Source organism: Curcuma longa, chromosome 1, assembly GCF_044706935.1.
Source record: "Curcuma longa cultivar G26 ecotype Majalengka, Jawa Barat chromosome 1, ITB_CL_G26_1.1, whole genome shotgun sequence".
Lineage (NCBI taxonomy): Eukaryota > Viridiplantae > Streptophyta > Magnoliopsida > Zingiberales > Zingiberaceae > Curcuma > Curcuma longa.
Genome location: NC_133861.1, coordinates 12,923,690 through 12,948,423, shown reverse-complemented (window position 1 = coordinate 12,948,423; position 24,734 = coordinate 12,923,690). Strand labels below are relative to the sequence as shown.

At 44.0% G+C, this 24,734-nt stretch overlaps 4 protein-coding genes across 5 annotated transcripts; 2 read left to right on the top strand and 2 right to left on the bottom strand.

The window, feature by feature from the left end:
* Positions 1-2,737: 2,737 nt before the first annotated feature.
* LOC141824451 (uncharacterized) lies at positions 2,738-3,929 on the top strand. Its single transcript, XM_074711748.1, has 3 exons — positions 2,738-2,912; positions 3,482-3,506; positions 3,548-3,929. Exons 1-3 carry the CDS (start codon positions 2,738-2,740, stop codon positions 3,927-3,929), a joined length of 582 nt encoding a protein of 193 aa, XP_074567849.1.
* A 2,203-nt stretch (positions 3,930-6,132) lies between these two features.
* On the bottom strand, positions 6,133-9,704 carry LOC141813933 (uncharacterized). Its single transcript, XM_074701944.1, is given in 3 exon segments — positions 6,133-6,743; positions 6,825-9,644; positions 9,647-9,704. Coding segments are annotated over 3 exon segments (3,309 nt in total). The 3' UTR covers positions 6,133-6,312.
* A 3,140-nt stretch (positions 9,705-12,844) lies between these two features.
* Positions 12,845-13,631, top strand: LOC141813944 (putative E3 ubiquitin-protein ligase XERICO). Its single transcript, XM_074701954.1, has 2 exons — positions 12,845-12,901; positions 13,031-13,631. The coding sequence occupies exon 2, from the start codon at positions 13,077-13,079 to the stop codon at positions 13,515-13,517; it is 441 nt and encodes a 146-aa protein (XP_074558055.1). The 5' UTR covers positions 12,845-12,901; positions 13,031-13,076; the 3' UTR covers positions 13,518-13,631.
* Positions 13,632-15,001: 1,370 nt separating this feature from the next.
* Positions 15,002-19,931, bottom strand: LOC141844761 (transcription factor BIM2-like). Of its 2 annotated transcripts, XM_074732759.1 has the most exons (9): positions 19,650-19,931; positions 19,461-19,544; positions 18,918-19,247; positions 17,907-18,018; positions 17,310-17,379; positions 17,107-17,208; positions 15,968-16,425; positions 15,532-15,664; positions 15,002-15,402 (listed from the first exon to the last, which is right to left on the bottom strand). In XM_074732759.1, the coding sequence occupies exons 1-9, from the start codon at positions 19,660-19,662 to the stop codon at positions 15,295-15,297; spliced, it is 1,410 nt and encodes a 469-aa protein (XP_074588860.1). In that variant the 5' UTR covers positions 19,663-19,931; the 3' UTR covers positions 15,002-15,294. The 2 variants fall into 2 exon arrangements, with proteins under 2 accessions (XP_074588860.1, XP_074588867.1); XM_074732766.1 differs by lacking the exons at positions 19,461-19,544; positions 19,650-19,931 and adding an exon at positions 19,324-19,416.
* Between the last annotated feature and the right edge of the window lie 4,803 nt (positions 19,932-24,734).

The following is a 24,734-nucleotide window of genomic DNA, read 5'->3' as shown; positions in this document are numbered from 1 at the left end:
ATCATTTTGTTGTCATATGATTCTTATGACATTCCAAAATATTTATCTTGCAACATGATTAATAGCTAGCAATTTCATTAGAAGTAAAACAATCCACCTTAAATTCAACTACACAAGTATTAGTATTTAGGACACCAATATAAATTCTCTTTTCTTAGGGTTTTAATATCCTGCACATTTAAAAATGCATGATTTATCCACAATATCATATTCCGAGCATCCAAAAGTATTCCGGATGCTAAGAACAATAAATGTTATTTTTTATTTTTTTTATTTTAAAAATTATTTATATTTAATATTATAATTTAATTCTTAAATTCTAAAGAAAAAATCTTAAATATCTTAATCATAAATAAAAATAAAAATAAAAAATGACATGGTTTATTATTTTAAGGAAGATTATATATATATATAGTGGGCTTTCAGCAGGAGCACATCTGGAGCAGTTCAATTGGGCCTCCTAAATCCGGACTGTTTCCACGAGAGATGCTCGCGCGGTGGCCTTGTTGCTTGGTTATGGTTCTCCCAAACTGTAGACCAGGAGCTCGACGGAATGCGTCTGAAGTGAGTTTTGAAGATGAACCAAGTTTTTTTTTTTTTTTTTAACAACGCATCACGAGTGGTCTAATTTTTGTTGCTGACTTGCAGCCGATAATTGTTTCTGAGGCCATGAGAGAATCTCTTGAGCACAAATCTAGCTGTTCCAATTAGTCAGATAGTGCAACTACCTCAAACTAACCAAGATCAACAATCTTTGAGGAGACTTTCTATTAATTTACAGATAACTTGAATACCAAGACGCGTACACACAACCATCCCTACATGAATACAGTCATGCACCAACAAGTAATGCTGGATTACCAAAAAAAAAAAAAGGACAACTACAGAACACTTCGATAATTTTACAGATCATGCAGTCTCTCTGAAGAGTCGTCATTTACAATAGAGTCAAACTTGTATATGCTGCTTCTCCCTGAGATGTCACGTAATCGGGCTTTAATGTCTTGTATTGCGATACACATGCGGCGATGAGTGCGCCAATGCTTGATGTTGTGAATTGTTTTACTCAGGAATCCCAAGAATCCTTGCCTCTGAGGTTGGCCAAAGTGAATCATATATTCTTCCAGAAGATCCTCAATGTCGTATGCTACTTCTCTTATTTGCCTCATCCATGCTTTTATCTCATCTTTGTCTTCACCTGCATCAGCTTCACTGAGGAATATCTTTAGACTCTCAAGTTCGTCTCTGATATCTTTGATGCCATTGTTGAACCCTTGAAGTAATTGTTCTTGCACCAGTAAAGAATCCAACCTCTGGAGAGCAAATCGAAGGTCAACTCGAGCCATTCTCCTCTTTGCTCTATTTATCCTCTTCTTTCAGAATCTTTGGTCCTCAACTGATGAGCCCTCCCTGGCCAAAATACAAACTTATTATTCATGTGGCACGTAGGAGATATAAAAATGTGACTTTTCAATTTCATTTTGTAGGCTTGATCCTGATCATATATTGGTTATATCATCAGGTTTATACTTACAGGGTGTTTTCTTGCACCTAAAAGGCTTTGCTGGCATTTGGTACTTCATCCAAAACAATTTACAACCCATGAATTGAACTTGGTTTCTTCTCTACTTGGATCCATTATTCTTCATCTGCTGTTGCTGAAACTTGAAAGGATGTTCAAGGAGAAGACTGAGTGGATCCAGTATCTATCTTCCTCTGAAGACAATAGAGCTCTGAGTGTTATGGTGATTGGTGGATATTTATATGACCAGTTCGTGTTGGATATATGTTAAAGAAACTTTAAGAAGCAACGCAGGCCAAACTCACCATTGAAAGCTTACCTGCTTCAACCGATAAGATTCCTAGTTGATGTCACTGTTGGAAACATATTTTCCAAGTTGATCTGTGAAACTTCTGTGCAAGATTCATATATTTTTTTATTGTCGATGGATATTTCATGACCAACTACGGGCAAAAAATGTTCTAAGAAACAAACAAAGGTCAAATCAGCATTGACAATTTCATATCTGCTCGGACTCATGCTTCCAAGTTGATCTGGGAAACTTCTGCGAAAGATTCTGCTGGGCCATTCAATCAATGTACAGAACTCTTCGCTAAGCAGAATTGCCAAGGAGTAAAATATCCATCATGTTCTTTGTTCCTTTTCCAAAAGACAATAATAAAGCTCGAGACAATTTCTTATCAGCCTCGACTCGCAAGCTTGCTAGTTGAAGCTTGAAGCTCAGTGATGCAACTGGCGGCATTATCTTTTCCAAGTTGATCAGGGAAATTTCTGCGAAAGATCCTGACAGTTTTTTTATTTCTAGTCTGAATATAAATATTATTTCAAATATTATTTCAAGTCTGCAAGCTCACTGTGAATATACAAAAATCAAAACAGTTTTTTGTCAATATTATTTCAAGTCTGCCTGATCTAAAAGAAAACACTTTTTATGGTTCACTTAACAACTTGAAGTTAGGCTTCAAATAAAGTTATAGCACTCTCCTTTGGGTCTAGTTGGGCTGGTTGGGAATTGAAGCTCGGCCCAACATACCAAGCTTGTCATGCTCTGCTTGGCCCATGTCGTGATCGGAAGATGAACCAGTTGGCAGTTGCTTGCAGTTTTTCTGGTTGAACCAGTCCAAAGTGTTGTCGGTTGGATCGGACATCCCTTCACTGTCGTTATTGATCTCATTGCTTCATCTCAAGGTTTTTCTCCTCCACACTTCTCCTCAGATGCTCGCTCACAGTTCCACCACTCTTCCACAAGCGCCACCACTTTATCTCACCTCCCCCTTCCCCTTCCAACCTCCCAAATCCGGCACCATGCACCCCAGGAAGTCTCAGCTCCTCCCGCCCCACCGTCGAACCAGTCCCCTCATCTGGTGCGCCGCCATCGTCTGCGTCTACAGTCCGTCCCCATTAACCGCTCGGGCATCGACCCAGGAAGAATTCATTCTAGGCTTATAGATAATCCATAATCAACTTCCTTTCGCAGTACCCCCAGGGGAAGTCGAATCCCCGCTGCCTCCTTGAAAGAGAGATGTCCTGAACCACTAGACGATAGGGGCATATCCGCCCGACTGTCATCATACTATGATGATAGTATGTATAGTTTTTTGGAATTGTCAATATAATCTAATGATATGACTAAATCCGAACACTCTTTTCTACTTTTGTGTTATGATTCCATAGAATTTTTTATTGGATGGGAATAAATGAACCGTCCAATTTTCATTTATTTTTTTTTTTTGTTTGCTTTATTTAATTTGTATTTATATAAAATACTATATATTATATATATAGTATATATAATATATATATAGTATAGCGAATATAGCGAAAGGAGGTATAGGATTCTGTCCGTTCAGGCAGTGATTGGTCCAGCATAACGGAAAAGGATGTAAAAACTCACTTAATTTCTTTTCTTCTTCACTCATTAATTTTAACTTAAAACTCGTTGCTTCCTTCATTGTTCAGATAAATCTATGTCAGTGTCAGATTGGTACATGTATCAATCGAGTAAATCTCGTTTTGATTGGTCAGTAAAAGGAAAGAGGCGGGGTCGGTCTTGAAACAATTCATTGCATTATTCGTGGCGTTCCAGTCGCTGGGCTTGGAGCTCTACTTCCGAGACAGGCTCATCGCGGTGCAGGCGCTTCGGCCGTTCGCGCAGCGGACTGGGGAGTCGCGACTGGAGGCTACGCACATGATCACCAGCAAGGTGTTGCTGCCGGCGGAGCTGGCGGCGGAGATCCAGCAGCAGGTGAGAGAGAACAGCGTGGTGTTCAATGTGAGGGGAAGTTTCAAGGTAAGGGCGAGGCTTGGCGCCGGCCAGTTCTCCTACTGGATCTACACTCGCTGCGAGGTCAAGCTCACGTCGCCACCCAACGGAGTGCTCGTGGCCCGGCGATGCAGGAAGGATTAATCAACACACCTTTCGTTTCAAATCTTGGATTGAGTTCGCTCACACATCAAAGATTTGTACATGGAATGAGTATGTTCGTGATCACTTCTTTGCTAAGTCAGCAAATTAGCAAATATATATATATTTTTTCCCTATAGATCTATCTTGCAGCAATGGTAAAGAACAACTGCATTACTTTGACGAACGGAACTTTGAAATGGTAAAGTTGATATGTTTTTCCAATTACATCTTAGAATTTCGAGGCCGTTGAAATGCATCCAAAATTCTTTGAGAAGTGATCATTTCAGTACTCTTCTTCATCTAGTAAATAGAATTTCCTGAGACGGAAGCAAATGTGAGACTTGTGTTCATCGGACATCTAACTTGTACGTTGGTGGAATTCTCATAGTACCCGCGACCAATTAAAAGGAGAAGGAGCTCAGACTCTGACGCACCATCAAACTGCAAGAAAAAAGAGGAGGGTAAAAATAAAGGTCAAGAGGTGCCCTAATTCAACCGCTTCAATACTCAAACTAAGGTGTAGTTTTAAAATGGAGAAGAAAGTACAGAAATGGAGAAAAAGACTCAAAGTGTGTGTTTGCGTGTTCGTGAGAGACAGAGTCATTATATATAGTTATCAGAGAAGTTATCCCATCAAATGAAATATCTCATCTTCGATAAGGAGAATATCTCATCATTGTCGAAGTAGAGCAGGATTCATCACCCATGCTTGGTACAACGTTAGACTCTGTCATGATAAATTCTATTGTATTATATCCTCATATACTGTTATAGTTCCACATGTTCTTCTGGTGGTCTGACAATTAAGTTGAATAATGGATTGAAGGGAGTGAGATTCGGAAGGACCAAGCTAAATGAGAAAAAGGCCTCTAAGTGGGGCTCAAAGAGGTTGAGTAGAATGCCAAGTAAGACGCCAAGTGGAGCGTCGAGTGGGACACAATCAGGTATTGATATGGAGTTGAGCCTAAAAAAGGGTCAGGTATTGAGTCCCGAGTTGAGCTAGTCAGGGTTAGTCGCGCAAGGAGCTGAGTCAGAATTCGACCACTTGGCTATAGTTGGAAGCTTGAGCGTGGCATCCAAACGTAGAGCTAGGACAAGAGACTAAGCTATTCAGCCCTATAGTCAAGTTTTATGTCCGATGTGTCATCTTCCATCATATCTTAACTTTCTTAACCAAGATGTATTTACTCATATACACTTGCTACGTAACATTGAGGATCAACAGTGTAAAATGTTGTCATTTGCTGACACAAAATTGCAAATATGAAGATTCGTGCAAAAAATTATCGGTTTTAATTTTGCATAATGATTATTATGCAGGCATAAAGTGTATAAACCACTTTGCTTGCCAATATAATCACCCTAAAATGCTCTAGGGCTAGCGTAATGGTTCTTATAGGGATGTTGTTGTCGATGGATTTGGAGTCGAATTCCAACAGAGATAAAAATATCCCGTTGGTTGCATTAAACCTCGTGCAGATGCTATTGTTGTTGAGGATGAAACTCCTCGTGATTTATCCTATTCTAAATAGCGAAGGACCACTTTTAAGGGGGTGACTGTTTCATTTTTTATTGCTAATAAATCATCCTAAACCAATAGCAAGGTAATATGTAGGCATATGGCCAATAGGAGTAGGACTAGACAAACGAGCGACGACCCACGAGGATCGGTTCAGTGTTCGGTTCAAGTTTGCAACTCTAACTTTTAAAATATTATACTAGTTAATAACTTGGGTCAAAATCAAAACAAGTCTAACTTTTAAAATATCATACTAGTTAATAACTTGGGTTAAAATCAAGATGGCATCTCATTTTTGAATTAAAGCTAAATGAACATCTCATTTTTAATTAAAGTCAAATGGATGCTTCATCTAATATAAGCAATTCGAATTATCCTTATTCTTACTCTTCTGTAGTAGATATCTGTTAGCTTATACATGTTGTTTAGTAGGTAGCTACTATATGTTGTAGAAGCTACCTACTATCTTTTTCATATTTGATTATGATTAAAATAGAATACCTATATGATGATTTTATAAAGGATAGAAGCTCTTTTAATTTTTGCCCTAGTAACTTTACACTAAATCTTTTTCTTTTTTTTTTCAGAAATTCAACAACTTTCATGTATCGCTATTTCATGTCAAAATTTAGATATATGATCCAAAGAGCATCCACAGGGCACTAAGAAATCGTTATGCTCTATTACTTAAACATGCACAGCGGCTAATACCATTAGCAGTTGTTCTACAAACTGAATCGAATTCCCTTAAATTCTAGTCACAAAAACAACTGCAATTGCGATGATTTACAAGGGCAACAAATTAACTTTAATCCATCACAAAATTGCTGCCCAAGATTAAGCAACTTCCGCCGCATGCTTTCCTCAGCTACTGTAATCCGACAACACCGACGAGCAATTTGAAGACCCCGGCAACTTCACATCCCCAGCGGCGCAAGCAACCAACGGTTCCTTCTTCTTCTCGTCGTTCGCCGGCCGCCTCACCTCTTCCAACAACGCCACAACGTCCTTCATCGCCGGCCGCTCATCCGGCCGGTTGCTGACGCACAGAACCGAGATAGACAGCGCTTGCAGCATTTCTTGGACCTGGTGCTCCGGCCGGCCGAGCAGCCTGCCGTCGAGGAGCCGAACTGGGTCCAGCTTCTTCTGCAGATGGACTCGCACCCACTTAACCAAATCCAGCCCGCCGGGCAGCGACGGGTCTAGTGGATGCCTCCCCGTCAACACCTCCAGAAGAACCACTCCGTAGCTATACACGTCGCTCTTCTCCGTTATCCGCTGCATCGATGCGTGCTCTGTTCAAATTCAACATGAATCAGATTATGCTAACAAAAGATCGTGTAATTGTGATTGAAAGTTGCGAGATTTGTGATTACCTGGAGCCATGTAGCCGTATGAGCCGGCGATACGAGGAAATGACGCGGTGTCCGACTTATGAGCAGGATCGCCGTCGGCGAGGATCCGGGCCAGGCCGAAGTCCGCCAAATACGGTTCAAAGTTTGGGCCGAGGAGGACGTTCATGGCCTTGACGTCCCCGTGGAGGATGGCAGGCAAGCAGTCGTGGTGCAGATAAGCGACGGCGTGCGCCAGCCCTACCGCGATCTCGTACCGCGTTTCCCACGCCGCCGCCTCCTTCCTCCCCCGATGGAGGAAACCGCTCAGGCTTCCGTTGGGTAAGTAGTTGTAGAACAGTAGCTTGACGCTCCGATTGAGGCCCCAGCCGAGGAGGCGCACAATGTTGCGGTGGCGTATCGTGCTCAGCGCCGCGATCTCGCTGCGGAACGCGCCGGAGTCGTCGTCCGCCGGCGACCACATCTTCTTGACGGCCAGCGTATCGCCGCTCGGGATGCAGACCTTGTAGACCACCCCGGAACTTCCGGTGCCGACCACGTTCGCTGATGTGAGCCCCCGGAGTACGTCGTCGACAGAGAGATCCAGCTTCTGGTAGAGCGTGATTTCCCAGGTGTCGCCTGCGTCGCCGCGGGGCGCGGCGCGTGCGCGAGCGAAGACGTAAGCGGCCGTCAAGAGGAGCGCCGCGCTGACGACGATCAAGAACGTTATGGCAAGCTTTAGAGCGGATACTGCGGATCTGTTAGACCTTTCTTGAGCAGAGAACCGTCCGTCGGCGATGAGCAGGCCATGGTTGCCCTCGAGGTCGGCGAGTGGGAGGTTCCTGAAAAAGGGGGTGTCGGGCAGCTTGCCGGAGAAGGCGTTGAAGGAGACGTTCAGGGAGATAAGATTTTGTAGCCCAGCGAGGACGCCGAGATCTCCGTGGAGCTCGTTGTGCGAGATGTCAAGGCACCCAAGTTTCCCGAGGGATGAAAATTGCTGAGGGATCTCACCGGAGAGACGGTTGCAGCTGAGATTGAGCGAGATCTCCAGCGCGGGAAGTTGGCCGAGCTCGCCTGGCATCTCACCGGATAAGAAATTATCGCCGAGATCTAAAAGTTGCAACTTGCTGCATGACCCAAGCTGCCCAGGGATCGCGCCGGAGAGCTGATTTCTCCCCAGCATGAGCTTCGCCAGCTTAGGCAGCGATCCAATGCCAGGGCTTATTACTCCGGTTAGCTTGTTATCGGAGAAGTCAACAAACTGCAGGCTCTTCGGCAGTGACTCCGGCAGGGCGCCGCTCAGGGCATTGGAATGAAGGTCGAGGAATTCAAGGCTATGGCACCCTGAGATCGCCACCGGAATCGGGCCGACTAGCCGGTTGCTGCTGAAGTCGAGGAAATTAAGGTTCTCGAGCTTGCTGATTTCCGCCGGAATGGCTCCTCCTAGGAGGTTGTCATTCAGCCGAAGCCGAAAAAGATTCGTGCAATTGCCGATCTCCGGCGGCACAAACCCGGTCAATTCATTCGACAAGAGAAGCAATTTGGTCAAATTCTGCAGCCCAAACAGCTCCTTTGGAATCGACCCCGTCAAGTTATTGTATGAGAGGTCCACCGATTGCAAATTTCGGCACTGAGCCAAGCTCGCTGGAATGCTTCCCGTCAGTCTGTTCTGCCAAGCGTAGAACAGAGTAAGATTCTCCAATCTCGCAAAATCGATTCCTATCTCGCTGGAAAGATCGTTGTTGTCCACCTCGATATCGGTCAGCGCGGTGCAGTTTGAGATCTCCGACGGGATAGCTCCGGCCAGCTGATTGGCACTTAATTGGAGCTGTTGGAGGTTCCTCAAGTTACCGACGCTCTGTGGAATACTTCCGGTAAGGGAATTCAAGGACAAATCCAAGAGGACCAGTTGCTCGCACTGGCAGAGCTCCGGCGGGATTGCTCCCACCAAGTTGTTCTGCCACAGGAGTAGAGTCTGCAGGTTCCGAAGCCCGCCTATCTCCGGCGGAATCGGGCCGGACAGCGAATTCTGGTACAAATAAAGATTGATCAGCTCGGTGCAGTTGCCAATCTCCCCTGGGATTGGCCCTGACAGCTGAGAAGTATAAATGGCAATAGTTTGAATCCTCTTGAGCAATCCAATGGTGGAAGGAAGCCTCCCGGATAAGCCGGTTTCTGCGAGGCCCAACATCACTAAGCTTCTGCAGTTTCCAATCTCCGCAGGCAATGGGCCTCTCAGATTCTGGTTCCCACCGGCGCGGAAAACCTCCAGCCTCTCCAACTTACCGACGCTCGCCGGCACCTCGCCGCTGATGTAATTGTCGTAGAGCGTCAAGTGCGTGAGGCTGGAGAGGTTTCCGATATCGGCCGGAATGGCACCTTGTAGGAAGTTGGTGTGCAGAGCCAAGGTCTGGAGCTTAGTCAGCTTGCAAATTTCTGCCGGGATCTCGCCGGCGATTTGGTTCTTGCTGAGGTCCAGGAAAGCAAGCTCACGGTACTCCCCGAACTCTACTGGAATTGGGCCGGTGAAGTTGGCTTCGGAGAGGATTAGCGTCTTCAAGGACTTGAGAGATTGGAAATTGGAAGGCAATGGGCCTTTCAGATCGACTAACTCAATCTTTAAGCTGATGACTTCAAGCCTGGAATTGCAGGCAACACCAAACCAGTTGCATGGATTGGGATCTGAAGAATTCCAAGAGCTGAGTACATCAGTGGAGGAGCTGCTCAGAGTCAGCTTCCACGCGAGCAGGGCTTGGCCTTGCTCATCAATGGCCAGACAACTGATGAAGAAGAAGAAGAAAGAAGTGAAGACGAGGAAGAGAATTGCACGTAAGTTTGGAGGTAACCATCCCATGTTGGGATTGAGGAGGGGAGGGAGGAGTGCAGAAGAGCAGGGTTTTGAGATTGCAGTGGTGGAAACTCCATGTTTTGTTTATAGTGGAAATGCAAGAGATCTGGATCGAAGTTGCATGTTTACTTTCATGTTTCTTTTCATACGTATCTTTGCTGTTGTTCTGATGCAGATGTGGTTCGGATGAGGTTTTGGATTAATGCAGGACAGTTTAATCATGCCCAAGGTTACTGTCAGCTATGTACTTAGAGACTCCATTCTCTGATAACTAGCTAGATGCCATTCGTTCTTCAGTAAACTAGTACAAAACGCATCTCTTGAGCTGGCTCTTGTTTGAATTGGAGTCCAAAGAGAGGGACGAGTGGAGAATCTCCAAGTGCACATGGAAGAAGGTTCGGGTTAATCCTAAAGTATTACAGAAAAGTAAAGCCAGGAAAATGTAGAATACATGTACATGTCCTTGAATGGAAGGACAACCATGCTGGCTCTGTTTTATTTTTAACATTGGCCCATCTTCAATACCATAAACCATATTTTAACATAAGGGAGCAAGTAGATCCCCATTAACCTAAATAATCAGACCTTGCAGAAGTCCTCATTTAAGTACATAAAACTAGAACCTACTCTCTAAGATCTGAACTAGCTTTATAGTTAGTTTCCTACAGTGACTTGCTGAAGGTGATACGACAAATGCTTTCACTTTTTATGTGGTTCACATGGGTTCTTAATACTGATTCTATAAGATGGAATCATTATGGGAACAAATCAAGGATGTGAAGAATGGCTGATGACAACTTTGATGGAGATGAGAAGGTGTGATGCATGTTCTCAAGTACATGTTCTTCAAGTTAATTATAGTTCTCTGACATTGGTGTATTTTAGAACGTCTAGCAGATCTGACCATTAGTGCAGGCATTTCTTTTTTACAGTAGCAGATTTGGAAGCTGCAGCTTGTAAGAGAATGAACATATATAGACAGGTGAAAATCATAAGTTTCACAGAGATTTAAGTTTAGACTTTCCTTGACTTGTAGTTCTATGATAGTAAAGTTCACAAAGGGAAGGAAGGTCAATGGTAAATGTAAAAAAAAAAGCTTGTGGAAGAGAATTACAAAGGAACACTACTCATCATGCTAAATTAGATTTGATTATAATCCCAACGTGCCAAGAACATAACTCAATTATTAAACTTTTTTCTTATTTTATAGTAAGGACAAACCCACACATGTCTCCATGGTCTAACATGATAATGAATTCCAATTTCTTAATATCATTTCATGCTGTCTAGATGATGGAGTATGCCTCCACTTATTGAAATTATTCATCACCCTTTTTTGTTTTAAACAATTAACTCATAACAAGTGTGATCAAATTCTGGATTTCACCATTCCAAATACTGTCTTATGTCTGAATAAGAACAGATGGAAGAACAAGAAATCGTGTATGAGCACTGCTCTCCTCCCTTCGCTATGAACTTTGCCAAAAAGCTAGCACTTTGGATTCAGAATGGGACCCAAATGCATATCTCTGCCTTTCTTTTACATCCTTGTTTAATCTTAGATTTGATCAGTGTCCAAACCTGGCTTTTCTTGGTGATTCATCATGCTTTAGAATATTAGAATTTGCCGGGCTCGACAACGATATCTTGTCCCCCGTGCACCATGCCTAGGTGGAGCTGCATCATCATCATCCCTGATTCCAGGGTTTTGTTGTCTGGCCACTCACCTCGCCTGCATAGTGAAGAATGGGATGGCAATTGAAAGAGATTGAATGCATTTAGATTAATCAAGCAAGATCTTGAGGATCCATAATTAAGCTTATAAATGTTTGTGCAAATTATTGATGAGGAACGTCTAGTGAAGATCTTGCTTATTGGTTAGATGATAGTTTGGTGGTGGAAGGTCTTTAAAATATTGTTGAAGAATGAATTTAGTTTGTCACAAGTGATATTGTTTTGGATATTCTTGTCTGATAAGAGTTTAAATCTCATTAGCAAAATTAACCTACTTCTCTTTGAAAACAATCATCCTCAAGGATCTCACTTATCATAAATTTCCAACTCAATTAAGTTCAGGAATTGATGCGTTGGAGGCAAGCTACTTCACACTTCATTAGTGCAAGGAACTACACACATTTTTTATTTAAAGAAAAGAAGTGCAAAAATCAAGGGATTTGACATTAAAATTTTTTATTATTCCCATTTTATCAACAAGATGAGGCCAAAAAGATGGATATGTCATTTTCTTCCTTTTTTTTCCAAAAATAAAAATAAAATAATTACAAGGGGCCAATCAACATGAAATGGCCATGATGGACCGAGCCCAAACGTATAATTAACTTGATCTACACCCTCGCATGGAAATGCTAGCCCAAATAAATCTTATGAAAGGCATAAACAAACCATTAAAATTTTGATGAAATTGGTGAGCTCATCAGAAGAATTTCTAATGTTTTGGATGATAAATCTCTCCTAATTTGGGAAGTTGAATGGATTCGTAATTGTTTTTTCGTAACAAATTCAACTTCTTTTGAGTGGCTGTTCTTTGGTTCCTTTCCGTAGTTAAGCTCTTCGCATTTCAAAGCACTGGGAAAAAAAGCTCATCGACTAATTATACCAGGTAATTTGTTATGTAGACGGAATGTATTTTAGTTTTTCCAAATGATGATTTATTTTAGTGAGCAAACGTCCGTAGAATCGCCGCTGCAAAAACAGGTCGATTTCGATGGATAACTCCTGCCAAATTGCCGTGACAGAGGCATAAAGTCGAACACATGGCGTGCACGCAGCGATCGCATATCCGCCAGCAGGAACCATTGCATCTAACCTTCCTCCTCCGTCGGTCAAAAGAGAAAGCGAGCTTCCCCCACGCCGAGGCCGCCCACTCGGCCTATTCCCCGCGTGGGCGCGCGCGTGATGTGTCGCCCTCGCCCATGAGAGCATAACGCCCTGGCGGCCTGGCCGCGTCCCCGCAAGGTGCGCTCGACACGTAGAATGTTGTGGTGGGAGCCATGCAGCGACGTGAAAGCCTCGTGCATCCCTGCCGTCGTTAATGGACATGTGGCATCCTTCTTCAAGCAGGGAGGGGACGCCGCCGCGCATGTGGCCGAGAGAAAGAAGACGACGACGACGACGTAGCATGAAAGTCAAGCAGTCAAATTCCAGAAAAGATGAGCGTTGAAGCCACTATAAATAAACCCATCTTCCCCTTCCACGCACCCTGCTCTGCTCTGTCCACTGCAAACGAAGAAGATAAGGGGCTACGATTGTGGAGGTAATTACGATTTAGCTCGAGCAAACATTTCTTTTCCGTCTTGGGAGTTTTCTTCTGTAGAAAACGACCTTTTTTTCTGTTCATGTAAGATTCCTTCACTAATTCTGAGATTCTGCTCATTTTATGCAGCTCGAAGCGAGTTCGATCAAAGCAGACTTCTTCGGCGATCGTCGACATGGGAATCTCGAGCCTAGCTAACCCGTCTGAGAGCGTGCTCGCTCTGGTCCTCTTCAACGTCGCGCTCGCCGTCTCCATCCTGAAGGGGCTCCTCCTCTCGGCGCTCCATTTCCTCCGCCTCAGCTCGTCGCCGCCGCCGTCGGCGGAGGTGGACGCCGGGGGCGCTGCGGAGCCCGGCCTCGCCGAGCGCGTCCGAAGGCGGTGCAGGCCGTTTCGGTTCGGGTCCGCGCTGGAGCGGCGGCGGGAGGCGGACTGCCGGGTTTGCCTCTGCCGATTCGAGTCTGAGTCGGTGGTGAACCAGCTCGCCTGCGGGCACCTCTTCCACATGGCTTGTCTGGAGACGTGGTTCGAGTACCACCACGCCACTTGTCCCCTTTGTAGGACTCACGTCCTCCACGGCGAGGAACCCGCCGCTTCATTTTCCCTTTCACTCTCTTGAGATTTCTTCCTCCCTCCTCATTTTTGTTCATGTTCATGCATGTTCATGTTCTTCTGTAAATATTGGCGTAGTGATTGTATAGATCTTTCGTTTAAATCAACAAACTTATTCTCATTGTGGTTTTTAATCGTTTATAACAAACACCGATCGAATTAAAAGAATTGTTTGTCCCATTATAATCTCATCAAAGACATTATTAGATTTTCAACCGGAGCCCTCGTGCATTGAAAGTTCCACCCTCTCTGTTCTTACACCGTTGCAAAACACACACACGACGGTTTTGAAATTTAAAGAGCGACAACGGCGACGAATGCCGCGGCCAGCCCGCTGACGGCGACAACGGCAGCAGGGTTTGCGCCGCTGTGTTGCTCGTCGCTTGCTTCGCCGGAAGGAGCCGGAGCGGAGGCCGGAGAGGCATCGTCTTCGGCAGCTGGTGCGTCCGCGGCGGAGGGAGAAGTCGCAAGGGAATCAGCCTCTGGCCCTGGCGCCGACGCGGGAGACTCGCTGGGAGTTTCGGAAGCAGGAGACTCGCTGGGAGTTTCGGAAGCAGGAGACTTCGCTGGAGAGGGAGTCTTTGCCGATGTTTCTGGCGCCTTTGCCGCGACGACCGGAGCCTTGGCGACGGATCCAGTTGGGGCTGGAGTCGAGGCCTTAGGCGACTCCGAGGGGGCTTGTGCCAAGCCGGAGACGGCGGCGGCGGCAAGGAGGAGGACTACTAGAGCAGATGCGCGATACATCTTCGTCGGCGTGGCGAGCGGCGATGGATTGGTTGGGAGGGAAGAGATGAGGAACTTCGGTTGTTGAGATTGGAGGACGTTGGAGAATTTTATAGGAGGATCGGAGAGAATTGCCACCGCCAGCGGCGGTGGCAGTGGAGATGGGGAGAGAGGGAGAGGCCGAAATGAGCGGCTCCGCCGCTAATGTGGTCGTTGGTGATCACCGGCGACCCGTCCGAAACGGCGCGGGTCAATTGGTCTTTGACTTTCTGAATAATTCATAGATTGTGGCTCATTTTTCCTTATTTTATCAACATTTAAACCGCATGCAAATTTCTCATTGCCTAATAGGTTCTTCCAATTATTTTGGATTCAAGTTATACTCTAACACTAGATCATCAAATTATTTTTATATTTAATTGTAGTTCCATTTTGACAAGTTTTTAATATCCAAATGGCTCTCAAAGCATATAATTGCATCCAATTAAAAATGAGATTCTTAATTTATTTTATTATCATTAACTTTTGTTTCCAGCGCACGTTATTCAAATGCTGAAAAAAATAAGACTAAACTTAAAAAATACGACTTTAATCATTAATAAAACACCAACTATTAGTATAGTTTGCATCCTCTCAATTGACAAAAGAGATTGTAATTGTGATAAATATAAGTCCATAGTTCATCAACTTTTTATTTATACTTTGATTAATTCCCAATATTTAAGCATCTGCACACCTCTATCTTCTTTAGCAAAATATGAATAAATGAAATTTCAAAAATTAACTGCTTAAATAGATTTGATAATCCACACAAATACAGTGTCACCAGTTGGGCATCATATTGATACTTACAAGAATCATTAATAGGAAACGAAAAAAAAAAGAGACTTCTCGTGTATGGAAGCCTATAAATAAAGCAGCTTCGCAATTTGTAATGGAAGCCTCTGCGCCACCACACGGCAAATGAAAGAATGAACAAGAGTTCCCAAGCACCTTTTACAGCCTCAAAAGGCTGAACAAAATATACATTGTCATGAAGAATCCAGGTATGTGGCAAGTAACTAGCCATGAGTTTTCAGTCTCTTTGAAGATTCTGATGGCTCCTCGACTATGGGTCTCGACCTACTGCATCCCTTTGCTTGATTACAAGAAACAGAGTCTTCCTTGTCCTACGAGCATTTGCAGGAAACAAGATAATCTCAAGTATTACTGAAGGCAGTAGACATGGAAATTCTGTGGAGATATACACAAGATTTTGCTGCCATGATATTGATGCAAGTTGTGAAGTGAAAGGCTACCTTATTGGTACAAGTTGTGGTATCAGGCCTCTTGTTAACTGCTCGCTTGCCAAGATCAATCTGCATTGAGATATTGGCTTGTGATAGATCTATTCCAGAGCTTTGCAATGTCTGAATCAACGTATTCAACAACCTGTTTTTCAGTGACAAGGATACAAAGCATTCATGAATTAGCAACCAAGACAATATACTCAAGGCCTCATGCACAGACAGGTATATTCTAAATTTGCCACAATAGATTGATTAGAGTCGTATCAATTGAATGTTTTCTCACAAAGTTATCGTAGATGGAAACATATGTGCACACGGAAAATGGAAGAAGAAAAATGAATCATGCTTAAGAACCAAGATGAATGAATCTAGAACAGCCATAAGATCACAACAACTGAAACTGGAAGAGAAAATAGGTCAATAAATTCGATCGGGTAATACTCACTCATGGGAGTAGGCAGTAGACACATTGATTGTGCCCTCATCAATTATCAGTTTCTCTTTTTCATTCAGCCTCTGCCTGATAACAGCACCGTCGGCAAGGCCACATGACCTTAACCATCCACATTGATCTCGAGATGCATTGTTATGGGCTTCTAATGACTTTGGCTGCAACCGAGTAGTATTAGTTTCTCTTTCTAGAGGGAACAATAAATTGTGGGTGGGAGCCAGATTGTCTGCATCCATCATCTTTTTGTATGAGATGCCACCAGAAACCACACACGTTTGTGGTTGATTATGAGTACTCGATATCGGAGTAGGAAGTGCAACACTAGGAATGTTACTTTCATTAACTTTCTTGGAGTAAATATGTGCAGGAGCAGAAGAATCATCGCTCACAACATGAGAGACCGATAAACCATTTGCAGGCGCATGACTGCTGTTCTTCTGTAAAGAAAGTTTCTATACAGAAAAAGAGACGACGATAAGTAGGCTTAAAAAATCAAGTCTCAAACAAATTGTAGACGAGCTTGTTATGAAATGAATGCTACAGTTTGCTAAAGTACAGTGAAGCCACAGGTAGTGCACCCTAGAAAACTGAAACATTTTATGATTAACAATTAATCACACTTTCATAAAGCTCAGAATAGAGACTCCTCTTCACCATATAAAGAGTTCGTTACATAACATAAGAAGGTAAGATCCAGAGTAAGATTTTCTTTTATGTTGAAGCCAAGGTAGACATCAATCAAACACAATATTATCCAAGAATTTGGTGTCCATGTCAACCATTTGTAGATACGCTTGGTAGAGATAGATGCAAAAAAAATCTCTTGATAAATTCTACTAAATACCTCTTTGTGACATGGTCATAGCTTTTTCTGAAGAAAATAAAATATGTTATTTTGCAGGAACACTGACACAAAAGAAGATGAAGCCAGTTTATAGACCAGAATTTCACATTTTCATATTCAACTGACTGATGAGTGTAGATAAACAAGGTGCATGTAATATTCAACTTCAATTTGTTCAAATTATAAACCTATCGCCTAATCACTAAAGATATATGGCTATGCTATTCAAAGTCGAAATGCAACATGCGTGCATCAGAGAACAGAGCAATTTTAGCTTCAAGACTTTTACCCAAGGCATTAACTTCACCGCAATTTCATCTTGACCGCATTCTGGGTTTGATGACTCGTACTTCTGAACCTTCTCTTGCAGAAAACGTATATATTCAATGACCTGAAGAAATTTTTCTGAAATTTGTCAATTCAAAATCAAGAAATCTATTGTTGTAGAAAAACAAATATTGTACGAAGATATACGTGGCACTAAAAATGTACCTCCAGAAGAAATGATGCTTTGTCTCTCTTCTGATCGCTGTGAGGTATGATCCCTCGGAGTATATGAAATCTGCATGGATGATTATCGGTAAATTCAATCAGTAAATCCAAGTATGTGTATGTATATGCATGAAAGGTAAATTTGAAGGTTTAAAAAGTACAAAAACAGAAACAGTAAAGATGATCCTAAATTACACCAATAGCTAGCAAGTCGCAGCTATTTGAGATCTCCGTCATTAATATTTCTCACTGTTTCTCTCTGTTGGCTTTGCCATTTACTATGGTAAAGTTAGTTGATCTAACATTTTTGTTTCCCATTTTCAATAGAGAATCTTAAATATTATAAAGCATTAAAGCAATCAAAACGGATACACAATAACAAAAACAAAACAGCCTAGTTATTAAGGATGTTTAAACAAAGAGGAATTCTAACATGAAGAGGATATTCTAAGGTAAGAATGCTTAGGCACGCCAAATGTAAATATTACATTAGCAGCATTTGAATTTGTCAGTTCCTTCCCATATCTCAAATATGCACCCAATACTTAAAAATCATTGTTTTCTTCTTTGTTCTAGGAAAGAGAGAGACTAGCTTGCCTATCATTGATTTTGCATCTTCTTTTTTGTTCTGTGGCAGAATGCTTTGACCGTGGTGTATTTGGCCTTTGATCATTGCAGCTTGCCTTTGGCTCTACTTTGATACTCAAATCTGGAACAATATCCAATAAAAAGTGTCAGAGAACTCTGCTCCAAGCAAAGTCCAATAGAAAAATAAGATCAAGGAATGGAAATGAAGCTTAGAAAAGAGCCGCCTTTACAAGCGGAAGAGCCTTCACGCTTCCCAAGCTCTTCATCGTTGTTTTATTATAATTTTTTTTACTTTTTAACCAACATCAATTGTTTTTAGACATAAAGTGTTTTTGCAAAAAAAACATTGACAATCGTTTTTCAGTAAAATTGTAATTATTAAAAAATCGGGAAAAAACTAAAAAAACATTTTAAGACTAAAAATACTTATGATATAAGGTTAAAACAAGAATTATTATTAAAATAACTTAATGAGTTTTTTAATAAAAATTATTATTATTAACTTTAAAAAAAATCTTATTGAGACTTTGAGAAATCTTTATTATTTAGCCAAAATAAATTACTTCCCAAACTGTTCTCTCCCTCTCTCTCTTCTATCAACAGAAAGACTTTAATTTTCTAATAAAAAAGTTAAAATTTTCAGTTTAAAATATCATCACGGTGTTTTTGTAGGATAATATAAAAAATAATTATTTCTTTGCTATAAAATGGCCATAAAGATATTTAGTTTATGCAAGTAATTGAAATAAAAAAAAGCTGTTTGTATTATTTTCACTTGTATAAATTCAGTTTTATTTTTCAGAAAAATGATTATATCAGAGATGCAAGAAAGTTTGGAAGGAAATAAATGGGTTTGTTTCACAAAATTTTAAAAAAAATTATCAATGGAGACCTAAATTTCTCTAATTTTTGTATTTTTAGGTATTTAAAAAAATTGATTTGGAAAAAAAATGAAACTTAGTCGTAGCTATCATGACAAAATATGCAATATTAATATTTAATTCGCTGAATAATAATTACCTCTTGAAACAGTGTCTTTCTCTTCCCACAGGGTGTAAGAAGCGCCGCCCGCTAAGGAGCCGTAGCTGGTGGTGGTGCTCCGACTGCCGTAATCAGGTTCGGATTTGGCCTCCGACAAGATCGGGAAACCTCTCGCAGAAACGGAAGCCTTGACACTCGCAGCAGCGTCCGGCACATGACTGACGGCGTACGCGCCGGCCACCCCGCCAGGGAGCACGCCCTCCGCCTGAATCACCGCTTTGACGGTAGGCGGGACCTCCAACACGTCATTTCCATAACCTTCCTCCGTCTCAAGCGGCCGAAGGAAGTCTCGAGTATTCAAAATGAAACCTGGGAAAATAAAAAAAGCATCATCAACCAGCTAAAATTTTGAAACATAATTGGGGGAAACTTTCAAAAGTCCGACCTTCCGTCATTCGTTCATTGTTCTGCCCTCGAATGATTGAATTGGGATTTCAAAGGGAAAGTTGGAAAGAGAAGTAGAATTTAAAATTTTGTGATTCTTATTCTGTCTATTTAGAAATCAAGCAGTACAGCAAGTACCTCGGGAGGAGGATCTAGGATCTGGAAGTTGGAAGGACGGATCGGAGGAGTAAATCGAGAGGAAATCATGCGTTACTTTCTTCCCTGGAGAAAAAAGTGACAAATAAAAACACAAAGAATCACCACAATTTATCAGTAAAACACACAGAATCATACAGCAAATTAACAAACTTTAATTTCCATCTGTACCTTCGAGCTCCATCAGTCTTCTTTTCACTCCCCAAATTACAGTCGCACTTGAAAGCTCATAAGAAGAAGCAAACCAAATCTCGAATTCTTGTCAAACTTCTCTCCTCGGAGATGAAACACCAGGCAGCTGAACTATCTAAAGCTCTTGAAGAAGAATCCAAATTTCGAGCGCATTCGACACGGGATCTAATCAAATGATCCTGCGAAATCTCGATAGGCAAATTGAGGGCGAAAAGGGATCGATGTGCTCCCCTTAGCCGAGGAGAAACGACAGAGGCGCCGACCTTTTCCTCTTCTATTTCTTTGCCGCCTCCTCGCTTATATTTATCCACTTCCACGCCCGACCTTTCCGTCACCGATAACGCCGTCTCGGGGAAACAAAACGGCGGTTACCCTCCCGTCGCCTCGTGGAGCGTTCTGCACGCGGCCGTAAAAGATCACAGCCGAGCAATCGGACCGATCGTGCGGTCGTGATCCATCCATGGAGACGTGGGAACGGGAATCACGTGAAGTACGGCGGTTGACTGTGGTTGGCCGTCGACATGAGAGATGATTGCAGGCGCTAATCCCGAACCCGGGTATTATTAGATATTAATGAAATTTAGTTTATTCGGGAAAGGATTAGATTAGAGATGGACAGCGCAGCATGCTGGCGACGTGGGGCGACGACGCAGTTGCCACTCAATTGCTTCGAATCTCCACCTGTTGCCTGTTGGTGTTGAAACCTCTTTGAATAATAAATAAAGTTTGTGCACCAGTTACTTTGGGACATTTGTTGATGGTTAATTGGTGGTAATTAGAGCGAATACATGCATGCATGCGAACGCCGCGGGACGGCGACAGAGGCGCGTGCGGGTGCGCAGAGGGTAGAGGCCTGAGCATGGCAGGTCTGACATCTCGCGATAGACGAGACTGGACAATCGCACTGTGTGTCTGTGTCCAGCTCCAACATTCTAACGACAGGTGATAGTAATTTGCAAGTCACGTGTAAATAGTGGCCACGAAGGGCCTGTTTTCTAGAAACTTTTCATTCTCTTGGAATTAATAAAAGGGCAAGATGAGTCGGAAGATAACGGAGACGTGTGCAACGATGAAGGAAGCCATGTACACTGCTAAAGAGGAGTAGTTAATTTACCAGCGGTAGTTGACTGAAAGTCCCGTTGATGGCGTAGAATAAGGATCGGCTTTTGTTGGGCTCCGTGGACATTCTATTTTGAGGTATCCACTTAGGGATCCGAAAACATCACTAACACAGCCATTTGTGGTGATGTCACTGGAGAGGCGTATGTGGCGGACTTGTAGGGCTGTCGTTGTGTGGACGTCGACACGCGTTGGTATCCTGTTGGTGGATGACAAGGTGCCACGTGACTAAAAAATCTGGAGTATCGCCCCTATCACGTGGCCAACTCACGGGGGTGCCTTTGTGGGTCCCGTCATGCATGCGAAGTGACGAAGCTCTACCGACGCTATAGCTACCTGTTCAAACAAGCTCAATGTCAAACCCGTATCACGATTCGTCTGGCGTTGGAACCCACGGTGTCATGAGTGGGACCCGGGCGACGCTGAGCACGTGAGGAGGGACGGGATTGAAGAGCCGTGGTCACAGAAGGTCCATCCCTTTCCGCGCTTGCCACATGGAGGCCGCGGCTAACGCGCGCGGCGGTCCCCTATCGCGCGTGAAGGCGCTGCTTTTGTCGTAGAGCAGTGGTAGCGGGTCGACGTGACTTTTGTCACCTGCGGTTCGTCACCCATTGCCGTTAGAAGTCGACGGGAAGTTACGGCTCCACTTCCTATTGTTTCGTATTTCTTCTCGTATCGTATTTCATATTGCATACAAATGAATACTCTTTTAACAATTGAAAATTTAGAGCGCCTTTTTATTTTTTCCCTCTAATTAAAAATTAGAGCGTCCAACACTAACTCAGAAGCCACGTGCGTGGCCGGCAGCGACTAATCACCAACTTAGCGCGTGCAACCGTGACGCGAGGGATGAAATCATCGACGCCGCACTTGATGCCGGTCCCATGTCGCGGACGGGTCACGGACGCCGAGTCATGGAACACGAGGTGGCATCGCCCTCGATCGGGCAGAGAACGTGGACCCCGTCCCGATGGGAATGATTGAAACGGCACTCACTTTCGTCACGTGCCGAGCCACCGTGCCTTTCAGCGTCCGCAGTTATTTTGCAAAATTTGACATCGCAATTTTTTTCTTTTCAAAATTTATTTAAAAATTTCAGGAAATCTTTAGATTGTAAGTTATATTTATTGAACCTTAACGTACTTATCGACGAGTAGAAAACTAAAGGGATTCGAGCAACGTGGTCATGTTTTGTGGTTCCAACTAATTGGAATTGAACATTATTTGGAGCGGCGTCTTTGGTCTGTTTCTCTTTCACCTCATGCAGAATAACTTAAATTCTAGTTCAGCATCTTTGAGAGTCACAGAACTTTCATCCTTATTTCTGGTATTGCAGAACTCTCTTCTTTCGAAACCTCTTGGTTCACCTGCACTTCTATTGTCTTTTCTTTCTAACGTTCTAACACTGACTATGTTTACATTTTCTGTGGATGTTTAACATCTGGTCGAAACCAAGCATGCATATGATGGCTTTGTTGAAGCTGCCATCGCAGGAAAGGGAGTAGCATATGGGCATGAACCGATGAACGTGGTAGCTACTGTAGCCATCGGGATCGTGCCTTTAATACATGTTATAATGTCACAATTCATCGTAGATCTAATCGCATCAGCAGAATCAAAAGATAGCGGCGAATACTATCAAATTTATTTTTATACTCGACGTTGTTCTTGGTCCTTTGTCTGATTAGGCCTCATAGCTTATTTATTATTTCTATGCAATATGCAACTGATATGGTTAGCTGTTCTTGGTGCTTTACCTCAATGAGCAGTGATGTGGTAAGTCTTGCAAGGCCTGACGTGGCGCAATCGGTCAATAGAATGCCCATCCTGGCCGATTCAGGGGCCCATGGTCAAGGAAGTCTGGCCCAGTCATAGGCGGCCCCAAAGGTCAACCAAGTGGCTAACGTGGCCAACTGTGGGACCCGTGGTCTCGTGGTAGGTACCCTCGGTTAGGAGAATACGAGAACACTACCGAGCCATCTCCCGGGAATCACACCCCCGGACCCCGATCCACCCGGCCATCACCATCTACACCTCGGCCCAAACATTAACTACACTGCTGAGCCATCTCCCGGGAATCACATCCCCGGATCCCGATCCACCTGGCCATCACCATCTATACCTCGGCCCAAACATTGACTACACTGCCGAGCCATCTCCCGGGAATCACATCCCCGGACCCCGGTTCACCCGGCCTTTCACCCGCAATGTCTGGTTCGCCCGGGCAATGCCCCCTTCCCACACTTGGTCCTGGGTAAACCCGATTGCTGTCGGTCCCAGATGATTTCCCACTCCGATAAACAATCCTGGCTCAAGTTTAATTCACACTACAGACAAAGAAGCGTGTAAACTGATATGCAGGGAACGGGTTACGCTCATGTCTTCGGCATCTTTCTTACCCGTGGCAATCATCTCCCCTTTTCCGGCTAAACGACAAAAGCCAGGGGTATCGCCACGTCGGAAGACGGTTACAGACAGCTTGCCCTTGTCCCTCAGATGCCATCCTCCTGGCACAGATGTCAGATAGTATCAGAAGTTGTCCCCCCGGATACCCTCAAAGTCTGCCACTCTAACAGGCGGAGGGTTCTCTTCACAGGTATATAAGTCCTCTCACAGGTATGAAAGGGGGGATCGCATTTTTCGCATACTCACTACTGTCTTCTTCATCACTACTTTCCACCTGAAACCTAACTTGAGCGTCGGAGTGGCCTGCCGGGACTTCCCGGCGCCAGCTAACCCGTTCGCTCTTCAGTAATTTTGCAGGTCTTCTTCCCCGTGGGGCCCTTGACGGTTGAGGTGGCGTATTGTTGACCCGTGGGTTGACTGTCGTCGGTTTTTAGCCGGAACATTTTGGCGTCGTCTGTGGAAACTCTGAGCTAGACGACACGATGGTCACCACCAGACGCACCACCGACAACCGCGACCATGGCGGAGAAGGAGACCCCGATACTACTAATCCTGGAGCCCCAATCTTGGGGTCAGGAAGTGATTTGCAAGCCACCATCCAGGCAGTGGTGGAAGCAATGATCACTCAGGGTCGGATACCATTACCTCCTGCACCCGTAAACAATGCTCCCGCCGGGGCTCATCGACTTTCACCTTTGGAGGAGGTTATACCTCCTCAAGGCTCCTCGAACCGCGGGGGGTGCTCTACCGAGGCCGACTCGCACGGACCCCATGGGAGGGGGAACAGACGGTACGACCCTAAGGGGAAGGCTCCCCTGGCTTCCCCATCAAATCCCCCTATGAAGCTGCATAAGAACCCTTTCTCCAAAGAGATTTTGGAGCAAGGGTTACCCCAGCATTTCAAGATTACGCCTATAGGAGAATACAACGGTTCCTCTGACCCCGAAGATCACCTCGGTAGATTCGAGAATGCGACTCTACTCTACCAATATCCAGACGGGGTCAAGTGCCGCGTTTTTCTCAACACTCTGTCCGGATCGGCCCAGCGCTGGTTCAATCACCTGCCGCCTGCTTCCATTCATTCCTTCGATGAGTTCAGGGAAGTATTTCTGCACCAGTTCTCTAGCTTCAAGAGGTACCAGAAAACCCCGCTCACTCTCTTTGCAATGAAGCAGTTGCCCAAGGAGACCTTGAGGGATTATCTCCATCGCTTCAATAAAGAAGCCTTGGAACAACCCTCCACCTCTTCTGATGTCCTCATTAGTGCCTTAATCCAAGGCCTACGAGATGGAGATTTCTTCCGATCGTTAGTGAAGAAGCCTCCCCCAGCTTTCCCAAACTTCTAGAACGTGCCGATAAGTATATGCATTTGGAGGAAGAACTCGGACTCTTCCGGGGCAGTGGCGCCGCACCCCTGCTACCGCCTGTTGATAGAAGACCTGCTCCAGCTCCTCCTCAGCGGGAGGTACGAAGAGAGGCTCCGCCGGCCAGATGCCTCACCCCACCTCGGCATGAGCATCGTACCGTTCAAGCTGTGGA